The sequence below is a fragment of the Rhinatrema bivittatum genome, chromosome 2 (assembly GCF_901001135.1).
Source record: "Rhinatrema bivittatum chromosome 2, aRhiBiv1.1, whole genome shotgun sequence".
Taxonomy (NCBI): Eukaryota; Metazoa; Chordata; class Amphibia; order Gymnophiona; family Rhinatrematidae; genus Rhinatrema; species Rhinatrema bivittatum.
The window spans coordinates 588354772-588373227 of NC_042616.1; the positions used below are offsets into that span (position 1 = coordinate 588354772).

Genomic DNA, 18456 nt, shown 5'->3' on the forward strand with positions numbered 1-18456 from the left:
AATCTTATTTAGCTAGCTTGCATGAGCAGGACGAAAGCCCCCTCCTTCCCCCCCCCCCCCCGCCAAAAATTCCTCGCTCCGCGCCGTTGACCCCTGGACCGGCTGTGGAGCCCCAGGGGCCAGTTTGGGTGCGGGTGGTCCCGGGGGTGCCCCCCCCTTCCTCTCTCCCGGGCCCGTGGACCACACAGTTTCCCCGGATTCGACGGATGCCCCCCCCTTAGAGGGGGATGACCCCAGAGCCCTCCGCTTATTCCGTAAGGAGGAATTGGAGCCCCTCATTCCCTTTGTTCTGCAGGAACTGGGTCTGGAGAGTCCTTCTGTGGATAATCTCATGGCCTTGCTGCCCAAGGATATGAATCCAGTCCTGGGGGGGCTCCGGGCTCCGGCCTCGGCCTTTCCCTTCCACCCCATGCTCAAGCTCCTAATCCTGCAGGAATGGGAGGCCCCTGAGGGTGCGCTCCGGGTGGGGTGTGCGATGGATAAGCTCTATCCCCTCCCGGAGCAAGGTTTGGAGCTGCTGAAATATCCCTCTGTGGATTCTTATGTCTCTGCGGTGGCCAAACACACCACGATTCTGGTGGAAGGTTCCATGGCTCTGAAGGATCCACAGGATCGTAAGTTAGAGGCTCACTTGAAGCGCATCTTCGACGTCTTGGCCCTCTGGGTCCGGGCGTCTTGCTGTAGCAGCCTCATGATGCGGGCAGGCCTTCAGTGGGTCCAACAGTTACGCTGCGCCCGGGAACTTCCACCAGCAGAGGCAGAGCAGGCCGAATGTCTGTAGGCCGTAACCGCCTACATATCTGATGCCCTCTACGATCTGGTCCGTGTGCAGGCGAAGGCGATGGTTTTGGCAGTGGCTGCCCGGAGGCTCCTTTGGCTACACCATTGGTTGGCTGATCAGTCGTTGAAGACTCGACTGGGCACGCTGCCCTTCAAAGGTAAGATGCTTTTTGGAGAGGATCTCGAGAAGCTTATGGATTCTTTGGCTGACAACAAGGTCCATAAGCTTCCAGAGGACAGTCCTAAACCTGCCCGGTCCTTCGCGCCCTCCCATTCTCGTTTCAGGGGTCAGCGTCGTTTCACTTCTTGGGGGTGGGGCGGTTCCTCGAGGGGTTCTTCTCGTGCTCAGTCCTGGTCGCAGCCCTTTCGTGGGAGGCGGCCCTTTCGTGAGGGCCAGCCCGCGCATGTGACCACTAAACCTGCCACGCAATGAAGTTCAGCTGACTCATTCCTCGGTTCCTTATCTCGGCGGACGCCTCTCCCTGTTCTTCGAGGAATGGGTCAAAATCACATCGGATCAGTGGGTCCTTGACATTATCAAAGACGGGTACGCTTTCGAGATTGTCAGGGAACTGCCGGATCTCTTTCTTTTCTCGCCTTGCGGACGGGCCAAGAGGGACACGGTGGTACAAACTCTCTCCAAACTTCTGGATCTGGGTGCGGTGGTCCCAGTTCCGGAGAGGGAAATTGGCGCCAGCCAGTATTCTATTTACTTCACCATGCCCAAAAAGGCCGGGTCCTTCCGCCCAATCCTGGACCTCAAGATGGTCAATCGGGCCCTCAAGATCCCCCACTTCCGCATGGAAACCCTGCGTGCGGTAATTGCGGCGGTCCGTCCCGGAGAGTTTCTTGCTTCTCTCGATTATTAGGAATGTAGATAGCTGGGTGGCTGGTGGGCATGAGGATCGCCTGGTAACATGCCTACCTGGTGCGAAGGTGGCGGACCTCACGCGTCACCTAGATAGGATTTTAGACAGTGCTGGGGAGGAGCCGGCTGTCGTGGTACATGTGGGCACCAACGACATAGGAAAATGTGGGAGGGAGGTTCTGGAAGCCAAATTTAGGCTCTTAGGTAGAAAGATTAAATCCAGAACCTCCAGGGTAGCATTCTCTGAAATGCTCCCTGTTCCACGCGCAGGTCACCAGAGGCAGGCAGAGCTCCGGAGTCTCAATGCGTGGATGAGACGATGGTGCAAGGAAGAGGGATTCAGTTTTGTTAGGAACTGGGGAACCTTTTGGGAAAGGGGGAGTCTCTTCCGAAGGGATGGGCTCCACCTTAACCAGGGTGGAACCAGACTGCTGGCGCTAACCTTTAAAAATGAGAGAGAGCAGCTTTTAAACTAGAACAAAGGGGAAAGCAGACAGTCGCTCAGCAGCACATGGTTCGGAGAGATGTATCTTTAAAGGATACTAATGATGCATTAGAATTAGGGCATCCCGACAGTGAGGTTCCAATCATTAGAAAAGTAGTCCAAGTGCCTGTAACTAAAAACTCACCTGAGCTAAAAAATTCTAACTTATCCCTATCAATTAAAAAGCAGAATAAAAATACAAACAAAAAACAAACTTTGAAATGTTTGTATGCTAATGCCAGAAGTCTAAGAAGTAAGATGGGAGAATTAGAATGTATAGCAGTAAATGATGACATAGACTTAATTGGCATCTCAGAGACATGGTGGAAAGAGGATAACCAATGGGACAGTGCTATACCGGGGTACAAATTATATCGCAATGACAGAGAGGAGCAGTCGGGAGGAGGTGTGGCGCTTTATGTCCGGGATGGCATAGAGTCCAACAGGATAAACATCCTGCATGAGACTAAATACAAAATTGAATCTTTATGGGTAGAAATCCCTTGTGTATCAGGGAAGACTACAGTGATAGGGGTATACTACTGTCCACCTGGTCAAGATGGTGAGATGGACAGTGAAATGCTAAGAGAAATTAGGGAAGCTAACCAAATTGGTAGTGCAGTAATAATGGGAGACTTCAATTACCCCAATATAGACTGGGTAAATGTATCATCGGGTCACGCTAGAGAGATAACGTTCCTGGATGGAATAAATGATAGCTTTATGGAGCAATTGGTTCAGGAACCGACGAGAGAGGGAGCAATTTTAGATCTAATTCTCAGTGGAGCACAGGACTTGGTGAGAGAGGTAACGGTGGTGGGGCCGCTTGGCAATAGTGATCATAATATGATCAAATTTGATTTAATGACTGGAAAAGGAACAGTGTGCAAATCCAAGGCTCTCGTGCTAAACTTTCAAAAGGGAAACTTTGATAAAATGAGAAAAATTGTTAGAAAAAAACTGAAAGGAGCAGCTACAAAAGTAAAAAATGTCCAAGAGGCGTGGTCATTGTTAAAAAATACCATTCTAGAAGCACAGTCCAGATGTATTCCACACATTAAGAAAGGTGGAAAGAAGGCAAAACGATTACCGGCATGGTTAAAAGGGGAGGTGAAAGAAGCTATTTTAGCCAAAAGATCTTCATTCAAAAATTGGAAGAAGGATCCAACAGAAGAAAATAGGATAAAGCATAAACATTGGCAAGTTAAATGTAAGACATTGATAAGACAGGCTAAGAGAGAATTTGAAAAGAAGTTGGCTGTAGAGGCAAAAACTCACAGTAAAAACTTTTTTAAATATATCCGAAGCAGAAAGCCTGTGAGGGAGTCAGTTGGACCGTTAGATGATCGAGGGGTTAAAGGGGCACTTAGAGAAGATAAGGCCATCGCGGAAAGATTAAATGATTTCTTTGCTTCGGTGTTTACTGAAGAGGATGTTGGGGAGGTACCCGTAATGGAGAAGGTTTTCATGGGTAATGATTCAGATGGACTGAATCAAATCACGGTGAACCTAGAAGATGTGGTAGGCCTGATTGACAAACTGAAGAGTAGTAAATCACCTGGACCGGACGGTATACACCCCAGAGTTCTGAAGGAACTAAAAAATGAAATTTCAGACCTATTAGTAAAAATTTGTAACTTATCATTAAAATCATCCATTGTACCTGAAGACTGGAGGATAGCAAATGTAACCCCAATATTTAAAAAGGGCTCCAGGGGCGATCCGGGAAACTACAGACCGGTTAGCCTGACTTCAGTGCCAGGAAAAATAGTGGAAAGTATTCTAAACATCAAAATCACAGAACATATAGAAAGACATGGTTTAATGGAACAAAGTCAGCATGGCTTTACCCAGGGCAAGTCTTGCCTCACAAATCTGCTTCACTTTTTTGAAGGAGTTAGTAAACATGTGGATAAAGGTGAACCGGTAGATATAGTATACTTGGATTTTCAGAAGGCGTTTGACAAAGTTCCTCATGAGAGGTTTCTAGGAAAAGTAAAAAGTCATGGGATAGGTGGCGATGTCCTTTAGTGGATTGCAAACTGGCTAAAAGACAGGAAACAGAGAGTAGGATTAAATGGGCAATTTTCTCAGTGGAAGGGAGTGGACAGTGGAGTGCCTCAGGGATCTGTATTGGGACCCTTACTGTTCAATATATTTATAAATGATCTGGAAAGAAATACGACGAGTGAGATAATCAAATTTGCAGATGACACAAAATTGTTCAGAGTAGTTAAATCACAAGCAGATTGTGATAAATTGCAGGAAGACCTTGTGAGACTGGAAAATTGGGCATCCAAATGGCAGATGAAATTTAATGTGGATAAGTGCAAGGTGATGCATATAGGGAAAAATAACCCATGCTATAATTACACGATGTTGGGTTCCATATTAGGTGCTACAACCCAAGAAAGAGATCTAGGTGTCATAGTGGATAACACATTGAAATCGTCGGTTCAGTGTGCTGCGACAGTCAAAAAAGCAAACAGAATGTTGGGAATTATTAGAAAAGGAATGATGAATAAAACGGAAAATGTCATAATGCCTCTGTATCGCTCCATGGTGAGACCGCACCTTGAATACTGTGTACAATTCTGGTCGCCGCATCTCAAAAAAGATATAATTGCGATGGAGAAGGTACAGAGAAGGGCTACCAAAATAATAAGGGGAATGGAACAACTCCCCTATGAGGAAAGGCTAAAGAGGTTAGGACTTTTCAGCTTGGAGAAGAGACGACTGAGGGGGGGATATGATAGAGGTGTTTAAAATCATGAGAGGTCTAGAACGGGTAGATGTGAATCGGTTATTTACTCTTTCGGATAGTAGAAAGACTAGGGGACACTCCATGAAGTTAGCATGGGGCACATTTAAAACTAATCAGAGAAAGTTCTTTTTTACTCAACGCACAATTAAACTCTGGAATTTGTTGCCAGAGAATGTGGTTCGTGCAGTTAGTATAGCTGTGTTTAAAAAAGGATTGGATAAGTTCTTGGAGGAGAAGTCCATTACCTGCTATTAAGTTCACTTAGAGAATAGCCACTGCCATTAGCAATGGTTACATGGAATAGACTTAGTTTTTGGGTACTTGCCAGGTTCTTATGGCCTGGATTGGCCACTGTTGGAAACAGGATGCTGGGCTTGATGGACCCTTGGTCTGACCCAGTATGGCATTTTCTTATGTTCTTATGTTCTTAAGTGTACTTCCATATTCCCATCCACCGCGACTACCAAAAATATTTCCGCTTTCACACCCTCAATCAGGACTTCCAGTTTCAGGCGCTCCCCTTCAGCCTTGCGACCACTCCCCGCACTTTCACAAAGGTCATGGTAGTGACAAACCCTGCAAAGGAGAGGTCCTCTGGGGAGACAGACTCCTTTCCTCTAGTGGCGAAGGTTCCAAGAGGAGGTCACCAAAGTCTTCAGAAGAAGACTCAGAAGAGTTATCTCCCCATGGGTCACATGGGCCCTCCTCCTCACTTAGGCCCCCAAGGGGCCTGCATGGGTAAGGCCTTCCAAACCTTTTGGTCTGGGTACTGAGGGAACCGGCGGCAACAGTGGCAGGGAGGGGGCTGATGACGTGGGAGGCCCAACAGCCTGGGCACAGGCTCGGGGAACTGTGGCCTTGAGACCAAAGCACTGCACTGCACCAGCAGTCGGTACATATCTTCCTCCTCGGAGAACCTGATTGCGCCCAAGAGGTGACTGTGGGGGAACCAATGATCCCCCAGGCACCGGCTGCATCTGAAGTGCTTCAGGTAGGATGTCCAGATGCTCGAGCAGGGGTGACAACAGAGATGGTTCGGGCTCCGGCATCGGTATGGGGGACTGAAGGAGGGGGGATGAGGCGTCACTGGAGTCTCCTAGGAGGCTCTGTGCCCAGCACCAATGTCAGTAGGCAATGCCTAGGACTCCCAGGTCTGCCAGAGGATAGGGCCCTCCTTACCATGGAGCCTCTTAGGTGGCAGCACGGCGGCTGCCGGTGCCACACCACAACTGGAGCTGTGCGCTGGCGGCAACTGGTAGCAATGCTTAAGGGGTTTCCCACGGTGCTCAATCCAGTTTTTCCCCGGCACAGAGGAAGCGGATGAACCCTATGTCCGAGAGAGCACTGACAGCAGCAAGTGCAGATCGTAGGCTCCCTGATCCTTGGAAATAGCTACCGGGGGTGTAGAGAGGGACAGCGTGTCCAGCAGTCCCGTCCCCCCTACCTCCGGGCGTCGGGAATTCCAAAACCGGCATAGATGGCGTGGACTATTTGGGGCCAAAGAGTTTCTCCATTTAATCAAGACTAGCACGACAGTCCTTGGGAGTCATCTGATCACACAGCTGACACCTTCGGACGTCATGCGATTTCCCCCCAGAAAGAGGATGCAAACCTCATGCAGGTCCTTGATGGATGTGGTCTGTGGGCACTGGGGCAGCAGCGAAAACTGGGCGACACCATGAAAATGAGCCGGCAAGCGGTCGATGGTCGGCAGTCACAGAGAAGTGACCCGCCGGGAATCGACCACAAAAAAGTTGAGATGGTAAAACTAACCTGCCGCGCCAAGGGGACACCGTCCAGAAGAAGGGGGACCCGACGTGAAACGGGAGAAAAAATGCTTTAAAAGCTTGAAAAGAGAGCACAAACTAGAGAGCTCCAAAAAACCACGAAGCAACTAGCACCACGGAAAAAAGAGACTGAAGGGGGATCTCGCAAGGATGCATGGATAGTGGCATGCTGGGCATGCTTAGTGTGCCAGTCAAAGCTTCTAGAAACTTTGACAAAAGTTTTCCATGCTGGGCGCCATCTGATGATGTCACCCATCTGTGAGGACTACCATCCTGCTTGGCCTAGGAGAAACATGAGAATCAGAGATGGTCTTAGCCACTGCTGTTTTTGTCCCGTTACATGAGCTTATATTTATTTCCCTATGATACATAGATTCAAAGGCCAAAGACAAGCTGTAGGTGATATCTTTTTATTCGACTAACTTAATACAATTGTAACAGCTTTTGACCATTTATACTACCCCTTTCAAAAGCCGGTCACAGATTTAATAAGATAATCTTAAAGTTCCCTTTACGTACCAGGATCAGTCCAGACAGTGGGTTATGTCCCCCGTCCAGCAGATGGAGTCAGAACAGAGTTTGAGGGCGTCAGCATATAGAGCAGTGCACCCTCTGCTGGAGCTCAGTATTCTTCTGACTCCAGCAGATGTGAGTGGGGGGACCCAATAGCTCCCCCAGACTAACAGGGCTTTCTCATTTGTTTTCCGTTTCTTTTCCACTTTTCTACAGTATGTCCCTGTCTTTCTCTCATATCATTTTGGATCCGTAAAGTTTAAAAAAAAAAAAAGGTTTTCAATTTTTGAGGAGGCGTGTGTTTGTTGCTCTGCCTTCTCTCTGCTGTGCTTCTTTCCTCTTCCGTTGGGGTAAGTGGAAGTTTTTTTTTGTGATTTCTCTCCACAGGTTTTCTTCTTCTGTCTGTGTGATAGTGCCCCGTGGATGCCGGTGGTGCCGGCCGCTCCACGTGTCGTCGGTGGGTCCCGCGGTCCGTAGGCTCCGCCCGCGGGTGTGTGCACGGCTGAACCGGGGAAGTCCCCCGGAGTTCCTGCACCCCTTCGGCGGATTTTGTGGTCCATTCCAGGCCCCCCCCGCGGCACTAACTTGTTCTTGGGCCCCCCCCCCCCCCCCCCGAGGCTTTTCTTACCCGGAGCTGCCATGCCGCGGTCCTCTAGGTGTGAGGCCTGCGGCGAGCCGGGGAATCAATTTATGAGGGAGGGGCTCTGCGATCGGTGCCTCCCCGAGGGGGAAGGCACCCTGCAGCCCTCCAGTGCAATTTCGGACCTGCCTCCTCCTCAGCCCGGGTGGCGCGGGCCGGCCACGTCGCCGCCATTGGCGGGAACGGCGGCCATTTTAGGTGGGCAGCGTGAGGCGGACACGTTCCCAGAGGGAGAAAGGATTCTTAGTGCTGGCTCTCAACAGAATTTGCCCTCGGCGGGGGGTTTGCCCGACCAAGGCTCCCAGGAAGGTCCCCCCCCAGGGATTCCAGGCAGCTCTTCGTTTTTCTCACCTGATTTCATTCTGGCAATGCACAGGGCTTTTTTGCAGGGTATGGGAGAGACGGGGGGGATCCCCTGGGGCCCCCTCCCCCCAAGGCTCCCAAACTTGCTAGTGTTCCCACCAGTTCGCCTGTTACGCTTGGGTCCCTGCCGGGTCTCTCCCACGTGCCACCCCGGCGTACCACGGGGGCGGCTTCGCCAGCAGGAGGCGACTCCCCGGAACCCCCGGAGGCGCACCCGGACGGACAGACGGAGGGGGACGATCCTCGGGCCCTACGGATTTTTCAAAAAGAAGAGCTGGATGAGCTCATCCACCATATTATTCAGGAGCTAGACCTCGACCCGCCTCCGGACCCTCCGATCCCTGTGGCTCCGGCCGTCGCTACGTCCTCTCGGAAAGGGGATCCAGTGCTTGCTGCGCTCCGTCCTAGGGCGAGGGCTTTCCCTATCCACGAGTCCTTCCTCCAGCTCCTCACCAGGGAGTGGGACACGCCCGAGGCGTCCTTGAAGGTCACACGTGCCATGGAAAAGCTATACCCCGCTGCCTGATGATTTCTTGGATCTTTTCAAGGTGCCCAAGGTGGATTCAGCGGTGTCGGCAGTGACCAAGAGGACGACCATCCCGGTCACGGGTGGAACGGCCCTGCGGGATACGCAGGATCGTAAACTGGAACCCTTTCTCAAGCGAGTTTTCGAAGTCTCCGCCCTAGGGATGCGTGCCGTGATGTGCAGTTCGCTTGCACAAAGGGCCAGTTTACTCTGGGTACAACAACTTCTCACCTCTCAGGAGTTGCCCCCCGAGGAGGCCGCCCAGGCGGACCACCTGGAATCTGCCATAGCATACGGGGCGGACGCCTTGTATGATCTCTTTTGCGTAATGGCGCGGTCCATGGTATCGGTCGTTGCAGCCCGACGGCTTTTGTGGCTTCGAAACTGGGCGGCGGATGCTTCCTCCAAGTCGAGTCTTGGCTCCCTCCCCTTTCGGGGCAAGTTCCTTTTTGGAGAGGACCTGGATCAGATCATCAAGTCAATGGGGGAGAATTCGGTACATCGGCTGCCAGAAGATAGACAGCGTTCCTTCCGGTCCTTTTCTTCAGGTAGAACCAGGGCCAGGGCGCAGCGTCGCTACAGGTCTTACCGGCAGCCTGGGCCTCGGACACAGCCGGCCAGATCCCAGCCCTGGTCTCGTTCCTTTCGTGGGCAGAGGCCCGCGCGAGAGGGTTCAGGGCAAAGAAATCCGCCCGCAAAGTCAGCCCAATGATGCCAAAGGAGCCCACTCCTCGCCTCCCCGCATCGGAGGCCGACTCATGGAATTCTACGAGGAGTGGGCAGATATTTCCACAGACCAATGGGTGCTGGACACCATAAAGGACGGTTACGCCTTGGAGTTTGTCCGCCCGCCGAGGGACAGGTTCATTTTCTCCCCCTGCGGTTCGGATCTCAAGAGGATGGCGGTTCAACAAACGCTAGACCGGCTGCAGGAAATAGGGGCCATAGTTCCCGTCCCCTTCGGCGAGGTGGGCTTGGGCCATTATTCCATTTACTTCGTCGTTCCCAAAAAGGACGGTTCCTTTCGGCCCATCCTGGATTTGAAGGAGGTAAACAAAGCCCTGAGGGTCAGCCGGTTCCGCATGGAGACTCTTCGGTCAGTGATTGCCGCAGTGCACAAGGGAGAATTCCTCGCTTCCTTGGACCTATCGGAAGCGTACTTGCACATTCCCATCCTGCCGGCTCACCGACGGTATCTTCGCTTCAAGATTCTCGGTCAACACTTTCAATTCAAGGCGCTACCCTTCGGCTTGGCGACCGCACCTCGGACCTTCACAAAGATCATGGTGGTGGTGGCGGCGGCCCTTCACAAGGAGGGTATCCTAGTACATCCCTATCTGGACAATTGGCTGATTCGTGCGAAGTCCTTCACACATGGTCAGACCTCAGTGGCCAGGGTCGTACAAGTCCTACATTCTCTGGGCTGGGTGGTGAACCTTCCAAAGAGTTCCCTCGTGCCCTCGCAACACCTGGATTTCTTGGGAGCGAGCTTCGATACCCGGCTAGGCATGGTGTTTCTTCGCCCGGACAAGGCGCAAGCCTTGAGGGAGCACGTAACTCGGTTTTCGGCTTTGGCAGAACCCACCGCCTGGAATTATCTGCAGCACCTGGGAGTGATGGCCTCCACCATCGACATGGTACCCTGGGCGTTTGCACACCTGCGGCCATTACAGGCGTCTCTTCTATCCCGTTGGAAACCAGTCTCCCAGGAGTATCAGGTGATCCTGCCTCTTCCGCCATGGGCCAGGAAAAGCCTGGATTGGTGGCTTGTCCCCTCGCATCTGGCTCGGGGAGTCTCGCTCGAGGTGCCCAATTGGGTGGTGGTGACCACCGATGCCAGCCTCGTGGGATGGGGTGCCGTCTGCGAACGAAGCGCCACGCAGGGGACTTGGACACCAGAGGAGGCAAAGTGGCCGATCAGTCGACTGGAAACAAGGGCCGTGCTTTTAGCCCTCCAGTGGTTTCTTCCCTTGGTGCAACGCAGAGAGGTAAGGGTTCTCTCTGACAACGCCACCACCATGGCCTACATCAATCGTCAAGGGGGGACAAGAAGCAAGCATGTCTCCCTCGAGTCAACTCCCCTGATGGAGTGGGCAGAGAGCAATCTCGTCCGGATCGCGGCCTCTCACATCGCCGGGGTGGACAACGTTCAGGCAGACTTCCTGAGTCGTCAACAGCTGGACCCCGGAGAGTGGGCTCTCTCCGACGAGGCAATGCATCTCATCGTCCGTCGTTGGGGGACTCCACGCCTCGACCTGATGGCGACCTTTCTCAACGCCAAGGCTCCGCGCTTCTTCAGCCGCAGGAGAGAGCGTGGCGCGGAGGGGGTGGATGCCCTCACTCTTCCGTGGCTGTCGGATCAACTGCTCTATGTTTTTTCTCCTTGGCCCCTGGTAGGAAAGGTTCTCCGCAGGCTGGAACATCATCGAGGGCCTTGTAATTCTCGTTGCCCCGGAGTGGCCCTGTCGACCATGGTTCGCAGACCTACTTCAGATGACGGTGGACGGTCCACTTCGCCTGGCTCATCTCCCACACCTGCTTCACCAAGGGCCAGTATTTTTCGAGCAGGCAGAACTCTTCTGTCTTGCGGCTTGGCTTTTGAGAGGCTACCTGGAGACAGTGATCTCAACTATGCTGCGATCCCGTAAGACTTCAACCTCCGTTGCTTATGTTCGGGTCTGGAAGGTCTTCGAAGCTTGGTGTTCCGACCGCGGGGTCCAAACCATGGAGGCGACTGTCCCGATGATCCTTCATTTCCTACAGGATGGTCTGGATAAGGGTCTCGCCTATAATTCGCTCCGTGTCCAGATGGCAGCCTTGAACGTCTTGGTACAGAAGGACTGCTCTCTGCCTCTTCAGCCGGATATCGCACGTTTTCTGAAGGGTGCCAAACACCTACGGCCACCGGTCAGGGACCCTTTCCCTTCCTGGAGCCTCAACTTGGTGCTGCGGACTCTCTTGGGCCCCCCTTTTGAACCACTGCGGGGGTCCACCATCAAGGACCTGACCCTCAAGACGGTCTTTCTGGTAGCCATCTCTTCTGCCCGCCGTATATCAGAGCTTCAAGCGTTGTCCTGCAGGGACATGTATCTGCGTTTTTCCGACTCCGGAGTTTCCCTTCGTACAGTGCCATCCTTCCTACTGAAGGTGATATCGTCCTTACATTTAAATCAGACAGTGGAACTACCAGCGTTCGCTCCGGAGGAACCACGGTCCCTCCGGCTCTTGGACGTCAAGCGTGTTCTGCTCCGCTACCTGGAGGTTACCAATGACTTCGGGTATCTGATCATTTGTTTGTCCTCTGGTCAGGACCGAAGAGAGGATCTCAGGCATCCAAGACAACCATTGCGCGCTGGATAAAGGACGCCATTTCATCGGCTTACATTGCAGTGGGGCGGGCGCCGCCTCGCGGCATTCCAGCTCACTCCACGCGCTCACAAGCGGCGTCCTGGGCGGAATCTCGTTCCGTTTCTTCACAGGAAATTTGCCGTGCGTCGACGTGGAAGTCGTTGCACACTTTTTCCAGACATTATAGGCTACACCTGGCGCCGCAGACCACGGGTTATTTTGGCGATCAGGTACTCCGAGCAGGCCTCTCAGGACCCCACCCGAATTAGGGAAGCTTGGGTACATCCCACTGTCTGGACTGATCCTGGTACGTACAGGGAAAAGAAAATTATTCCTTACCTGCTAATTTTCGTTCCTGTAGTACCATGGATCAGTCCAGACGCCCACCACTAGGGGTTTCGTCGGTTCCTGCTCTGATTCTTCCATGTAGCTGTCATTCTGTCTTTCTCTGGTTATTATTGCTGTTCACAGCTCCTCACAAGTTGGCTGTTTTGAGGTCTCGTTGACCGTTTTTTACATCTATCTTTGTCTGTTTCTTTCTGGTTACGGATCTGGATCTAAAATGTTGTTTGTTCTTTTGGGCTTTGCTATGCGTAATACTGAGCTCCAGCAGAGGGTGCACTGCTCTATATGCTGACGCCCTCAAACTCTGTTCTGACTCCATCTGCTGGACAGGGGACATAACCCACTGTCTGGACTGATCCATGGTACTACAGGAACGAAAATTAGCAGGTAAGGAATAATTTTCTTTTATCACTTCCAATGTATTTGTTAATCTTTATTTCATGATATGTTTGTTATATTTATAAAAATATGAAGTCTATTTTTCTTTGATTGTACACTGCTTAGAGTGGATTATTTAATCCAGAGAAGCAGTTCATAAATATCAAAAATGTTTAAATTGTCCAAAGTCCTAACACAGCAAACTGTATTACTTTTATTTGCCTATGAAAATCAGAAATACCATAGACGATCAGACATGCCACAGTGGAAAAACCAGGACTGGCTTGCCCTTTATGTTGATAAGCTGAAGCTTTCTAGTTGCTAGATGTTATTTTGAGAGAACAATTATACATGGGGCGTGCAGTTTTGAATCTGGTCACAGACCTTGTAGTAGGACTATAACCTTATTTTCAAAGGGGAACTTTTTAGGTTTTTTCCACTTGAAAATCACACTGGCACGTGGAAACTCTGCCTGCAATAAAGTACCAGAAAGTTCATGTGGAGATGTAAAAATAAGGTCTCCGTGTGCACCTTTTTCTTTTTTTTTGGATATTAAAGTATATGTGCTGTGAACAGCGCACACACTTTTACATGCACGAGTGAGGAGTAGATAATCAGACCATGATTTTTCACAAGTAAACACACAAAATGTTTTTGATTATTGCCCCAAAAGACTTGACTTAATTCAGAAATAGAGTTTAACATTAGCACTTTGATCTCTTTATAAATGCTGTTTTGTGGTATTTTATTTTTTTCTAATAAGATGTTGAAAATAATGAAACAAGAAACATGTACAGAGGTCAGTGTGCTGATCTGTTAAAGGAAAGAAAGGTATTACAAAAAGCCAAACTTGACCTACTTTTCTTGGGAACATTTTTAACTCTAAATCTGTATGTAGTCCAAGTCATATGCTATTTATTTGTTGGCCTCTCACCATGGTTGCTGATAACATTATTCAATGCACTATTGTGAGCATATTGCATATGTTAGCCATGTGTATTAAAGCCTGTTCCTCTGAATAGCCTGATTTAAACACATCTGCTTTGCAGAAGTCATCCGGGTTGGTGGTAGTATCAAGAATACATGTACTTATATAAAACGGATGTGCACAACTGCAGGAAAACTAATATGTAAGAAATATTAAACAAAGAAGAGGGAGATGTTCTGAGAGTATAAGCAATGATTTTCTAGAAACTGATGATTTCATCTACTAAAGTATACAGTCTACTTTTTTTATAAGCTGGATAGGCTTCCTCTGCATCTTGGGGTTTTGAAATAATTTTTTTCTGAGATCCAAGAACATGGGTCTGTTTCATTAGATACAAAAGGATGAGTTTTAAGTCAGTAGAAGTTCTGGTGTACATTTCAAGAGAACTGTGAGCCATTATGTCTCTTCTGATTTCCAGTGTATGTAGGCCTCCCTTGTTTTCCCAAATAATTCATACTGCTGAGGATTATAGAAGTTGATGGAGACTAATCTGCATTTTTGTGTGCTCAGTGTGTTAAAAATAAGAAACAAACCTTCCTACCCACGTTAAAAAAAAACCCAACCCATCCCATTTATATAATGGCATGTAACTCATTTTGACATATGTAGCTTGACAAGCTCACAGCACAGAGTTTGTTTTGGGTTTTTTTTTCTTTTACACTTTTCCCTAAATAAATACATCTGGTGTATTTTTTTTTCCTTTGTATAGTGAATCTGATCCTGGCTCAAGGCAGTGGACAGAATCAGATACTCTGTCGGGCTCCCAATCGCCACAGTCTGTTGGCAGCGCTGCAGCAGACAGCGGCACAGAGTGCCTATCGGACTCTGCCATGGACATGCCAGATGTCACTCTCTCGCTCTGTGGTGGCCTTACCGAAAATGGAGAAATCTCAAAAGGTCTGCAAGAAATTGAATGGAAGAACAAATGGGAGGCCAAAACAAGTGCCTCATCTTGAGTGTTGCCTTCCTAGAGACAGCAAGGCTTAGGCATGCTGCAGAGGTGTCTCGCTGTAGCCTGTGCAGGGAGGGAAGGTATCTGCTGCTATTGCAGTGAGTCCTATTGGCACTAGAGCAGTACTGATAGTTCGTCTCATAGGAAATGTCCCCCCTCAGAACTCATCTAATTCATCTAGGAAGGATGAATTATAAAAAGTTTGAAAAATGGGCGATAAGTGAACTTTTATTTTAAAGAGAGAGATTAAAGGGAATCTGACTGTGTATGGATGGAAACTGGAAGCAGGATTAGATTGTATTTTTATTTTACTTTAGCATTATTACTTAATCCATTGCTAATATATAAATTAGAATGTATGTGCAGATAATCTGTTCTAACTTGCTTAAACTGAGAGAAACAAGTTCTTCCACATATGAGCAAATGAACGTTCAATTCAGTCTGTAACCTCTTATGAATTGTGCATCCTTCTCTTACTTTCAAGAAGTGAGAATGGAAGGCCATGTTCTGTCATTCACCTGTCTGTATAGTCTGTGCATATCATGAGAGCTGCAGGTAAATGTATTGTGTAAATAGTTGTGTGTTTGGCAGCTGCTTTTTACATCTTAATTTTTTATGGAAGGGGATAGGCATGCAAGGCACAGAGGGAGTAGTGACTATATATCATTTGCAATTTTGGTTTATAAGTACCCAAAATAGTGGGATTATTGCGCATAAACTTCACACTGCCCTGGAGGTTTTTCATCATGAATGTTTACTCTTCACTCATAAATAGTAAGGATGCATTCTTAATGTCATCTATATTGTATGTGTGTATATACACACCATGCTACTCAACACTGACATTTTTTCTTTGCTTTGCAGAAAAATTTAAGGAATATATTATTACTTATCAAAATTTTTCTGAAAACCCAGGAATTATAGACAACCCTAATCTGGTAGTGAGGATCTACAACAGGTAACTGTAAACATTCCAGATGCTTTTGTTTTCAGCTTGGAAACATTTGACAGTATCAATTCTTTCCTTTTTCTTAAATATGCGTAATGGCTATAAACTATCATCCTAAAAGATGGAGATTTGGGAGTGACCTCTCGTCAGCTGTGATGAGAAGTATTACACAAGCAGCCCTTTTCAACTTGTGGGGAAGTAAGATGCACGCAGTACTCTCCATCTTTGTCAGGCTCTGCTTGCAAGCTGTGATACTTTTCTTTAGGAGGTATGGCCTAATATTCACAGTGACATCACTGAAATCAAATCATCCTCCCACCCCAGTGCTGAATCCAAACACTGAAATTACTATTCAGTGATGAAAATGAACCATAGAATCATTAATTCTTATCTAGGAAGTTAATAACAGATCAACTAGTATTCATAAGGATGGTAACTTTAAAATGGGCGCACATATACATGTGAATATGGGCGCAGCCAGACATGTGGCACATGTTATAAAATGGCCCTGGTGCACATATACATGTTTCTAAAATTAAACTTGTGCATGCACAGTAGCATACGTCTGCTTTGGGACGTGCAATTGAGGGAATTTTTATAAGATGTACATTCAGACCATGACCAGTATCCCCAGTTCATTCACCAGTTTGCATAGTCTAGAGCTAGGTCCTCCAACCCCCCCCCCCCCCCCCCTGTTCTTTAGCCTGGACTCTCTCCAAACACTTTATAGATGCCTGGAAATAGTTTTATTAAGAATTACACTAATCCACAGAAGAAGTAACTTGGTGCTGAAATATACCTGGGTGTGCACCCAGGTGCGTAGCTACTTGCGTGCATATCTTTAGGACTTGCCTTGGAACATCCATGCCCTGCCCACATCCCGCCCCTTTTTTTTCCCGATATGAGATAGAGGAAAATTCTCTAATTATTGTTCCTGTAGTACCACGGATCTGCAAAGAAACCATCAAAGGATTCACCAGTGTATATAAATAAGACAATCAAATGAGCTGGTGTATAATGTGAATATCTGAGACTGCTAATAATTATAAGTGATTTTATCAAGAGGAAAAAAAGACATCAGCACTGGTATGATTTCTGAGTATTTAATCAGATTTGAGACCAGTCAGTACAATAATATGTCTTATAAAAACCTCTTTTTTTTAATTTTATTGAAAATTCTTTTTATAGTTTTAAGTTTTTCTTTAAAATGAATTTAGTGCTAATCAACTACTTTCAGTCTTGTTAATGCCAAGGTTCCGGTGCCTCATTAATCGATTATTTAAAAAATGCTTTTTCCCTGTACGTACCAGGATCAGTCCAGACGGTGGGTTATGTCCCCCGTCCAGCAGATGGAGTCAGAACAGAGCTCGAGAGTGGCACCTCATATGCTAGCGCACCCTCTGCTGGAGTTCAGTATCTTTCTGACTCCAGCAGATGCGAGTTGGGGAAATCGGGATTTCCCAGGGGGACAGGTTTCTTCTTTCTTTTTGCTCTCCTTTGAGTTCTTCCTCTTTGCAAGGTTGGATCAAGTTAGTTTAAAAAAAAAAAAAAAAAAAGTAAATAAATTTCTGTTCACGTTGATTTTTGAGGAGGCGTTTCTTCGAGCTCTATTCTGCCTCCTCCTGCTGTTCTATACTTACGCTTTGGGGTAAGTGTGTTTCCCTTTGTGTTTTTTGCTTTTCAGCTGAGTTGGCCGGTGGAGCCGGCTCCTACGCGCGTTTACTTACAGTCCCGCGGCCCGGCACGTTTTTTCTCGGGCCTGGGCGCACCGGCGGGGGGTTTGCCCGCCGGTGCCTGAGGACTTGTTGGGCGGGTTGTGAAGGGCTCTCCGGCCCCCCCGCGGTGCGATTTCCTTTCGGCCCCCCCCGAGGCGTCCTTTTCGTCGCGGCGTTCGATGCCGCGCTTCTCTAGGTGCGAGACCTGCGGAGAGCAGGGGTCTCGCTTCTCGAGGGAGGGGGTGTGCCCGCGCTGCCTTCCCGAGGAGGAAGGCGCCGCGCACGGCTCGGGCGCGCTTCCGACCCCCCTCTCCCCGTTGCCCGGGAAGCGTGGGCCGGCCATTTCCTCGCCAAGGGCGGGAATGGCGGCCATTTTGGAGAGGGAGCTTGGCGCGGAAAACGGCCGGGAGGAGGATGCCGCGGCTCGGGGCGTCCCTCGCCTGCAGTGTAGCCCCGAGGAGGGCTTGCCGAATCGTCTGCCCCAGGAGCCCTCTACTTCTGGCGCGCCTCCCGGCATGCCATTTTTCTCCCCGGATTTTATTTTAAAAATGCATAGGGCATATTTACAAGGCCTAGCAGATCCGGGGGGCGCTACGGCTGGACCTCCCTCTCCCAAGATCCCTAAGCTAGCATTGCCGCCCACCGGGGCTCCGGGCCCGGCTGGGGCAGTCCCAGGAACCCCTGCTCTGCCATCCCCGCCTCGCGCTGTGGGAGCGGCTTCCACCCCGGGATTCGATCCCTCTGACCCTCCGGATCCGGCGCACGCGGATGGACAGACGGAAGGAGACGATCCGCGCGCTCTACGAATATTCCACAAGGAGGAGCTACAGGATCTGCTGCAACAGACGCTGCAGGAGCTGGATTTGGATCCACCGCCGGATCCGCCGGCGCCAGTGGCTCCAGCGGTGGCGACGTGCTCTAAGAAAGGGGACCCAGTCCTGGCCGCGCTCAGGCCTCGGGCGAAGGCGTTTCCGGTTCATGAGTCTTTTCTGCAGCTACTTACTGGAGAATGGGACGCCCCGGAGGCGTCCCTGAGGGTCACCCGAGCCATGGAAA

The 18456-nt window shown here is 49.5% G+C and overlaps 1 protein-coding gene across 8 annotated transcripts in view; it reads left to right on the forward strand.

Annotated features, from left to right (window-relative positions):
- Positions 1–18456, forward strand: part of LPIN2 (lipin 2) — a 397530-nt gene that overhangs the window by 205728 nt on the left and 173346 nt on the right. For all 8 annotated transcript variants that reach the window (XM_029591076.1, XM_029591075.1, XM_029591073.1 and 5 more), the window contains 2 exons: positions 14494–14681; positions 15601–15694. In XM_029591076.1, the coding sequence (XP_029446936.1) occupies positions 14494–14681; positions 15601–15694 (282 nt within the window). The remainder of the gene's footprint in view (positions 1–14493; positions 14682–15600; positions 15695–18456) is intronic.